This window comes from Merops nubicus, unplaced genomic scaffold (assembly GCF_000691845.1).
Source record: "Merops nubicus isolate BGI_N331 unplaced genomic scaffold, ASM69184v1 scaffold14567, whole genome shotgun sequence".
NCBI classification, from domain to species: domain Eukaryota; kingdom Metazoa; phylum Chordata; class Aves; order Coraciiformes; family Meropidae; genus Merops; species Merops nubicus.
In genome coordinates, this window is record NW_008622388.1 from 1 (window position 1) to 10529 (window position 10529).

Genomic DNA, 10529 nt, shown 5'->3' on the forward strand with positions numbered 1-10529 from the left:
TGGAGTGGATCTGCATCTCCGACTTGGAGTAGAAGGTCAGCGAACACATCCGGCACCTACGACCGGGACGAGGGGAAGAGACAGTGTCACGTGGGGGCGAGCCCCAATACCTATCAACTAACTGGACGGGGGCTTCCACACTAAGTGAAGAAGGGACGTTTTCTCACTCTGGTTCTGAGGAGGTTTCATCTGGGACACTGTGCTTGGCTGCAAGTACTCCGGTCCCAAAAGGTCAAACTTAAGCTAGGAATTGGCAGAAGACACCAAATGATACCTTGTAGCCAGACAAGTAAAGGTCTTGGAAGAATCAAAGGGCTTAATTTGTTGGCTTTCAAGGGAGACAGGGCAGTGCCTCGGAAATTTTCCAAAAGCAATCTGAGAGGGACAGGAATAATTCCCAGACAAACCCCACTTTGTTCAGCTATGATTTATTTCAGTCAAAAAAAGGTTGGAAAACCCGGAAATCCCAGGTTAAGGCTCATCTTACTAACAAAGTTTAGTTCCATGTACTGCAAAGTCTGCAAAAGCAGTTATGACCAAACCCACTTAACTCTGCTCCAATTTTTGGAAAAGACACTCGAGTATTTAGAATAAAAAAATGCCAAAAATAACACCAGTGCTGCTTTTCTGGCAGGTCTCAGAAAGATACTCTGGATATCAAATGTGGTATTTCACTAGTCTAATGGGCTTTCATAATTTCAATCTTACTGATGGGATGCAAAAGTTTTGTCAAGGAGTGTGGATCCATCTGTTCCCACATCGATCAGAAACTTATGTGGTCACACAGATCCTTTGAACAGGAAGAAGCAGTCAGCAGCTATCTGCTATGGATGCTGCTATTAAAAACTCTTCCTCCATTGTGACACATCAACATTACAGTTCAAAACAGTAAAAGCTTTTGTGGTTGATAATTTGACAGAGAGAAAGAAGTTGCACCCAAGTTACTGGACTTTTTTTTTTTTTTCCCTCCAAATACGTGCCAACCAAGGGGCAGAGTTATGATTTCTCTGTTTTTCCATTTGCAGACTTTTCAATTAAGCAAGACAAAATTAAGCAAGACAAAAGTTCCTGCACTTGGAACTTCCAGTGTCACATTTCAGAGAAAAAATGCTACCCAGAAAAAGTCTGGCTAACAAGACTTCAACCTTCACAGCAGATTGACTTCTGGTTTTGTCTGGGAATTTCCTCAAGTTTTAGAAGTTTTTACAAGTTTAGTGACAAGTCTCAGAGTTGATCCTGCTCTTCCCCATATCCATCTCCTTCCAGGAGGATACTTCATTATATCTATTGTGATGAGAACGTTGTGGCTATTTACACTGGAGCCAGAAGCTTTCTGAAGTGTGCAGCCTGATTAGCGTATGTAATGTAGGCAATATTTATCCAGCACCTACCTGACCTTCCACAGGTTCCTCCAAGCTATGGCTGGATTCTAAGCCATTTAACTGAAAGCCATGCCTCCCTAGCAAGCACTCTGCCAAACACCTGACGTACCATCTTTTTATTCTCCATTATTGTGTTTTGGTTTGTTTTTTTGTTTTGTTTTGTTTTGTTTTTTTTTACATTCATTTTCATCCTCAATAGTTGTTCCCAGATTTCCTGCCTTCGTCTTTCTCTTAATCCACTTTAATTGCAAACCCTAACAGAACATGCAAGCTAAACACATCCTCACAGAAATCCCCCCCTCACACATACAACAATCCCTTCTGCAATCAACACAAAGAAGCAATTTTGCTGTTTATCCCTAGGTCTATTAGAGATGCAAGGAGTAAAAGGGAACATTAGAATCAACTTTTTTAACACGTAGCTCTTGGTTTATAAACCCAACTGTCTCCAAACATTTCTGCAGTTTTGTTTCACTTTCCAAAATGTTTATAGCTAGACTTGAATATAGCATATGCATTTTGCAGTTAAGCCATGCTTACACAATGAGGATTGTATCTTTGAAAGCAGCAGTGCTACAAAAACCTTTGAGGTGAATACTGAACTGAAAAATATCTCTGAGCTACCAACTCCATTTCCTTGCTAATGCAAGCAATTACAGCATAATCCCACACAACTTTTATCAAGCTCCTTCTCAGCAGATGCTGACTTCCATTACTCTCAGTTGAGCTCTACTCCACAATATCAAGTCCTCTGGTAAGAAACTGTTCAATTGAGAACAAATTTAGTGCAGTGCTGTGCTAATATGGCTAACCAAACCGAAGGGGAATAGCAGGTATCATTTTTATAAACAGAAATGGTGTGACTATTCCTGCAGCAGCATGTCTACAATTATTGTTAAATTAAGACAAGTTCAGCAAAGTTGAAGAATGATGGTAGGTGGAAAATTGGCTTTGCAGTAAAGATTCACTGAGCCAAGTCCACCTAAGTTTGGAGAAAAGCTTAAAAGATAGCTTGGTCAATACCCATATAAATCTAAGTTGGGAGGAAAATATCAATTATTATGGGCTTGTTTTATGAGCAAAGAAAGGTACACTGAGAAACAGTAACTGACAGCAGAAGTTTAAAAATCCAAGAGGAAACAGGATGTTTCCAACCATAAGAATAATGCATCTTTGGAACAAAGTTCAGAGGCTATAGTATGGTCTCAATCACTTGGCCCCTACGATCAATACTTTGAAAAGCCAACTACCTTTCTGAGAAAAATACCTTTTTGCTTTAGTTTAAATAAAACTCTTCATGGTGCTATAAAACAGTCAGGGAGGCAGCTCAGGGTTGTGGCAACACAGAGCAGAGTTTGTGCCTTCAGTACTGACACACAAAGCACTCCTTGAAACTTCTAAGTCTTTTCAGGAAGAGCTGGCAGACAAACAAAAGGAGCTGTTTTTTCCCGTTGTAGGTGTCTGCAGCTCCATGTACCCTTCTGGAAAAGACAGTTAGTTGATTCTTGACATGCTGGGACCAGGGAGAGACCTGTGATAATATCTGGGTGTTGGGTAGGCATGCACCCCTCACGTGGGTACTCTTGCTCCTAGGTGGTACTAAGACTCTAGTCTATGTACACAGAAGAGAAGGCTCTAGCCTGGATTCACCTGCCTTGGCTCACACACCCCACCTGCACCCCAGGTCAGCCTGCTCTTGGGCCTGTCTGTTGATCTGTTGGCAGGCAGGATGCAGGAGTGGAATTTGTTCAATTACATTGGTTTCTACAACACTGGTTTTTCAGATGTGTTTCATCTCACTCTAAAACAGATGGGTACATTTTTACTGTCTAAAACATTAACTTGATCTTAATTAATTCCAAGGAAGCCCAGGATTACTTGCTGAAAATTCTACCCTGAAGTCATCTAAACTTACATAAACACAATGCTTGACACTAATCTCTTCTGTGCTGTTCACATGACTATGTATTCTAAACAGTCTATTATGTTCTGAAAAATTCATGAACTTTCCTATGTCATCAAGTCTGTGTAGTTCTATGAATTAAATCTGTAGTGCCATAAAGCCATCTACTTTATCTTCCCTAAGTAAAGGATGCAGAGAAGTTGCCTGCTTTGTCAGGTATCTGCCTTCAGGTCAGGAACTCCCTAAAATAAACTTCAATGAAGAGAAAGAGACCGAACATCCCTTTCCATTTTCAAAATAAAATAATTATAAAAAAGGTATTTCAAAACCTCTCCAACACCTGCATAAAAATGGAAGATAAATCTGACTGTTAGCAAAAACACACCCCTGAAAAAAATATTCAGAAGAGAGGGGTGGGGTTTTTTTTTTAGCAGCTATGGACATTCCAGTATTGTTTTTCAAACAACATTTAAAAAGAACATCTTGCAAGGACTCGTTTTCTGATCATCTAGTTAGCATCAGCCCTGAGAAGGCAAGAATGTATACAGCATGAACAAATTTATGACTTAAAAAAAGCCCTGGAATACAGCAGAAAGCTGCATTTCCCAGAGTTTTATATTCTGTGGTATAAGGCATTTTCAAGGGACCAAATGATCCATTTAATAGAGGGCTTCACATTCTGCCTCAGACAACATCAAATATGAAAGGGGACGATGCAATCAGCCCTCTAGTGGGCAAATATGGATGAAGTAAATGTTAAACCTCTACGGATAATGAGAACATCACATCTGACACTGGTAGTGTTTCAGGATTTTACTTCTCCTTGCTGGGGAGAGGAAGAGTTGGGAGTGCTCCTTGCTAAGTATGAACAAAACATTATATGAAATAATTGATCACCCTCTGCCCGTTTAATATCCATTTTTAATCTTTTCTCCCCAGTTTGCTACCACTACTTTTACTTGCTGTGAAAGAATACAGTGACAAAAATGACTGCAGCATTCCCATTAACAGTGTGACACAACATCCCTACAGCTGCTTGTTATGGCTCTGCACATTTAGACAGCTTAGGAGAATACAGTCTTAATAACACAGAGGTTCACATAAATAGTTAATTTAGTACCCAGCCATATGCTAGGGATCAAAAGTAACCCTTTCAATATTTATAATCCTTTCTTTCTATAGGGAATCTGCATGGAAATAAAGTGAGACATTCAGAGGATGTTCATGTTAAGACACAAATACCCTGAAAAATCATGGAATGCCAGTAAAAGGTGAATGTACAATTCTAATTCTGCTCTCATGAGAAAAATCATCATGATGAGTCATAAAGAAAATGCTTATAGCAACTAGACTACAACTGTGTCACACAGTACCTTTTTTTTTCCTACTTTTCATGGAACGTTCTACTTCATTCATCAGATGCTGTTATGAGATAAAATACCATCTCAAATGCCAGTGCATAGTAAAATTTCCATAACATGGATTAACACCATTTTTCAGTCAAGTGCTTAACTGATCAGTATCACAGCTGTGAAAACTATGCACGTTTTTACATGGCTTTGAGAATTCCAGTTCCTGTTATCCACTGAAATATTAGTCTTAGAAGTTAAGTAAGCCCTTGCTCATTCTCTTCAGCTACAAACACAAGTTAGACCACAAGTTTAAAAGAAAAATAAAAAACAGATCTTGAAGGTGTGAGTTAAACTAGATTCTAAGAGTAAGTTTAGGCTGTCAGAGTCAGCAGTTCATTTAGCAGGGAAAGAAATGTATTGCTTTTGCAATGCAGAGTTAATGAAGTAACTAATGCAAGCATAGCACCATAATGGAGGCACAGTTCATGATAAATGCTAATTTAACCCTCACATTCCCTGATTTTTTTAAAGCTGAAATTAAACATCTTCTTGCTAATATTTTGTAAAAGGCAGGGGAAAGAAGACAGAACTAACCTTCAAGACAAACAGCTAGAAAAGTCAAGTAAGACCTAAATAAAGCTTGAGCATATGAAGATGCCAAATAAAAGCACATTAACTGTGCCTCTGCTTCCACACCTCTACACCCAGCATCAATTCCTATTCAGCAGCTAACATCATGCTTCCATTTACCAGTTTACACCACTGCCACACATACTATCAAATCTATCAGCTATGCTCAGAAACATTAGAGGACTGATTTCCACAGTCCTTCAGTCATTTGCTGGCTTGATTAGGCCTCAGAAAAGCATACTTTCCTGGCAAGGCAGCAAGTGGGTTTAAATGCTCACAGCACTTTTCCAATTCTCAGAACTGAGGACATTCTTGCATTTTGCCCATTTTTCCAAATGTTCTTGAAAGTACCAACCCAGAATTTCATGGTATTTCAGCATACATCACTAGTTCCTTGTCTTCTTGTAATGACTCCAGTATCTATGCTTCCAACAGTTGCATTTACCCTCTTCCATCAGAGCCTCCTACTGGGAGCTCCCATGATGCCACTTAATTCCTGAAAGTCTTTTTCACAGCCATTGCTTTCCAGGATACTGTTCCCCTATATTCTTTATCTTTAGATCAAAGTCATTCAGTAGTATCCAACAGGACACTTCTGTCTGATACTGTTTTCACCGTGCCCAAACACCTAGGCCTCCATCCCTGACTGCTGATGAAGTTACACAGTATTACCTAAAAGGCCAAGTCTTCCACTGGGCTGTGTCAAAACATATTTTGTTCAAATAGCTCCAGTTTAGCAACCACAGAAAGCTTCCCTGCTTGTTTTTCCTTAGCTACCCACCAGCATTGCTTCTATCGGTAAATCATCAGCCATGACTTTCTGTTGACCTCCAAATCACTGAACAACATCAGGCCTAAGACCTTGTCCACCAATATTTTAGATTGGTCACCATTAGAGCAAAAGATCAACCAAAAAACAAAGCACAGCAAGGCGTTTCCCAGGAGAGTGATAACATGCAAAAGCCAAAATAAAAAACAAAACAAAAACACAACCACAAAAGGCCCATGAGAAAGCACTAGCAAATTTGGAAATGCCAGAGTGAAGGTCATCTCTGTCACCACAATTTGGCTCTGCAATGCAGGTGCATTCTGACAGAGCCTTATCGACCGTTCCCACAGAACTGCATCCTTGCTATGTTGCAGGGATGCTTAAAACATCCGTGGTTTTGTCTTCACCACCCTGTGTACAGCCTCAAGCCTTGCTGACCACAAGCAACTCCAGCCTCCTGAAGCAGAACCACTCATCTGTTGTACACACCACACAAGTATCAGCGCTCCTTAAGCACTCATCTACCCTCACAATGGCACTGCTTTGTTTTTTCCTGAGGGAAGGGAGTGACAAAAAATAGAGGAGTGAATGAAACATGGTAAGACAGACACACCCACTGATTCCAAGTGGCCAAACTGATTCCTGTGGCCACTTTTTTCCTTTAAAGGAGAATTCATATTGTATATGTTCAAATCACAGCTCCTCTAGATTGCTGTGCTACAGCTATGAGATACAAGGCTTCTCAAAGCAAAACAGGGTCTGACATGTAACATGTAATACATGATATTTGAGAAGAGATTACCGTTTTGGAAACGCCAAATGTTAATTATTTTGGGATAACTGCCTGTGGTCATTTTTAGCCTGCAGCAAATGCAAATCCACTGAAGACTAGACTGCATTCATATCTGCACACACTTCAAGACAAGATTATCTGCAGGCCCAAACTACATGGCTGCAGGATACCATAGCAAACCCATAGCAGAGGCAGGTGTAATCTACAGTCCTTCAGACTAGCAGTCAAATCCCTTTCCTAAATCATCCCTCTCAATTCTGCAACTTTTTTTTTTTTTTTAAATAAAACACTCCTTTCAGCCTCTCTGCATAAACATGTGGGACTCAGACAGGCCATTATGTACACAAAACATAATCCCAGAATCAAGGATGGTATCAAAGTGCATTGACTCAACAGGGCCAAATTAAGGTGTGATCAGATAAGGTGCATGATAGAAAATAGTTCTGAAGTTCTCTTTTCCCAGATGAAACCAACTGCCTCCCCTCATTCCTTTGTGCATACTCATTGACATGCAAGTAATACATGCTAAAATTCAAACTCATGACTGCAGAACCTTTGCTGTTAATTCCTTCTACTATGATGAATGGAGAGCACGCTCACATACGCAAACACAGGCAGTTACAACATCTCAGCAGCAGGGAGAGAACTTACCATAATGCAAGCCTTTACCTCGTTATATCCTGAGGCATTTGGTCAGTCTCAATTCTAACATTTCCTAACCTCCAAGCACAGCATTTATATACAAAACAAATTTTATGTGTACAAACTGTATGTGTATATATGGATGTGCACGTGCACCTGTCCTCCTTGGCGTTCAACCAAATCTGGAAAAGGGGGTAAGGATCTTAAAGTCATCACAAATCTCATAAAAATATGCAACTGGTGAAAGAAGAGCCCCTCTTGGAGCCCCCTGCTGAGGGAAAGGCTAGTAAGCTCACCCTTGATTAGACATCAGAGAATCCACACAGGAGAGAGCCGCTGGAAACCAGGCTTCATTAGTTCCGCTGCTGACGGAACTACTTGTTAAAAAAGCAAACAGAAATTCCAGCGTGAGGCATCGTACAGACACCCACGCTGGGCATCAGCAATCTTAAGGTCCTCTGCACACACCTCTGCCACTGCAGCTAGAACACTAAACCACAGCAGTGGTGGCTGGTCACCTCTTCCTAGTCTCAGAGGGGGATAAGGGTCATTGCCAGAGAAGGGCACGTTCTTCTGCTCAGATCAAAGACATGGCAAAATTTAGAAATACTGGGTTTAATATTTCTAGGCTTTGGAGGGAATGTGGTCAAACTTTCCATCTCACACTTCAAACTCAATTCCCTCTTTGCTCTTAACCTTCCAGCCTGTTGCAATCCCCTCTCTCTTGCACCCAGACCCAGGCCCAAGTTCCTCACTCACACACCCCAGCCTCTTCAGCTGCTACCATAGTGGCTCTTCCCTATTTCATTCCCTCAGTTACCTAACATTTGTCGCTTTTCCCCCATGCTTCTATTTGTCTGTCCACATCTCATGCTCTTGTCCCCTTCTGTTCTGCCAATTCCAGACTTCTCCTCATTCTCCAGCCCCTAGCAGATCTCATTCTTCCCTCAGTCTTGGCCCTCCATGGCTTATCTCTGTGCCATCTCCCCACGTCACATCCTCTGCTGCATTCCCCAGCTTGCAGCTCTAGTCTTTTCCCTCACCTCCTTTGATTCCTATCTCTGCTCTAGCTTCCAGACTTCCCAGACACGGTCAGCTCCAGGCCTTGCCTCTCATTCTCATCCCTACCACATCTGAACCAAGCAGTGTCTTCTCACACCTTGTCTTTGTGCCCATCAGAGAGGGGAGGTTACTGTCAACACTGGCCACAAGACTCCCTTCTGAAGCAGAAAGAGAAGCAGTTGTGGTTGAAGGAAAAGTACATTTGGTCCTTCAGTGCTAGTCTAGAAAATGCTTATCACTGCACAGACAGACATGTAGCCTAGCCTCATACAGAAACAGAGAGGTTAGAGTCTATTTATCTCTTCTGTGGAGACAGGCCAGTCGGGGCCTGGAGTCAGGCCAGCCTCAAGAAAAATCAAAGAGGATGTAATCTTTGCATATTTCAGCCACCAAACTATAAAGCAGCTCAGAGCATGCCTAATAGATTTTTTCCAAGCTTACAACTTGGCCAGACTTGACCATATTCTTACAGATATATGTAACTTACAAAAGCCATAGGCACCAGGTTTCAAATCTGTTCAAAACCATGCAAAGTTCACCAGCAGCAATGCTAAATCCAGTAGAGGGCAGAAAAAAAAAAGTTTAAAATGTCTGAGAACATGCCCACCTGCTGCATCCAGACCACTGGCTCCCCTTGTGTACCTAATTTCCTCAGTAAAGGGGGCCTCCATTCAGCTTCTTCACCTTCAACAGCTCAAGTCTGCTTCTTGCTAAACCTTCTAAAGTTTCTGTACCCTTTTGCACCCTGGACTCATCTTGGAAGCTTTCTGTGTCCCTCAGCTGCTTACTGCCTCCCAAACACCCTGCTGTTCCCACAAACACACTGCCAGCATCTTACTAGAAAGACTCTTGATGCTGATCTCATTTTGTGGATACAAACTCTTTATGAAATACAGGCAGGGAAGAAGAGTGGCTGTCACCCTCTACATCCATCATCAGCAGGAGTCCATGGAGCTTGGCCTTGGGATGGATGAGGAGCTGACCGAGAGCTTACGAGTCAGGTATAAGGGGAAGGCAGATGAAGGTGATGAAATAGTGGGGGACTGCTACAGGCCACCTGACCAAGAAGACTAAGCAGATGAGGTCCTCTACAGAGGGACTGGAGTGACACCTCATTCATAAGCCCTGGTCCTCATGGGGGATTTCAACCACCCTGATATCTGTTGGAATGCATGGCATCAGCAATCCGGGAGGTGCCTGGAATACACTGATGATTTCCTTCTCCAAGTGGTAGAGAAACTAATGAGAAAAGGAGCTATGCTGGACCTTGTTCTCATAAACAAGGAGAGGCTGGTGGATAACATGAAGCTCAAGGGCAGCCTTGGCTGCAGTGACCATGAAACTGTGGAACTGAAAATCCTTAGGGCAGCAAGGAGGGTGTGCAGCAAACTCACTACCCTGGGCTTCAGGGGAGCAGACTTTGACCTCCTTGGGGATCTGCTTGGTATAGTACCATGGGATAAAGCTCTGGAGGGGAAAGGGGCCCAAGAAAGCTGGTCAATATTCAAGGACCACCTCATCCAAGCCCAGGAGCAATGTGTTCCAAAAAAAAGAGGAAGGCAGGCAAGAATGCCAGGAGGCCTGTGTGGATAAACAAGGAGCTCCAGGACACACTTAGATACAAAATGATAGTCCCCAGAGAGTAGAAGCAAGGACAGGTAGCCAGGGAGGAGCACACAGCTGTCCAAGCAGCCAGGGAACAGGTTAGGAAAGCTAACGCCAGACAGAATTCAATCTGGACAGCGATATCACAGGTAATAAGAAAAACTTCTACAGGTATGTCAGTGATATAGGAAAGCTAAAGCCAGACAGAATTCAATCTGGACAGCGATATCACAGGTAATAAGAAAAACTTCTACAGGTATGTCAGTGATAAAAGGAAGGCTAAGGAAGATGTGGGCCCTCTCTGGAAGGACACAGGAGACCTGATCACAAGGAATATGGAGAAGGCTGAGGTCCTCAATGACAACTCTGCCTCGGGCTTCACCAGCACGGG

At 42.3% G+C, this 10529-nt stretch overlaps 1 protein-coding gene across 1 annotated transcript in view; it reads right to left on the reverse strand.

Annotated features, from left to right (window-relative positions):
• Nucleotides 1–4: 4 nt before the first annotated feature.
• Nucleotides 5–10529, reverse strand: part of LOC103777228 (zinc finger protein 384-like) — a gene marked incomplete at its 3' end in the record, with an annotated part of 16022 nt that continues 5497 nt past the window's right edge. Inside the window, exon 4 of the mRNA XM_008944772.1 lies at nt 5–56. Coding sequence (XP_008943020.1) covers nt 5–56 — 52 coding nt within the window. The remainder of the gene's footprint in view (nt 57–10529) is intronic.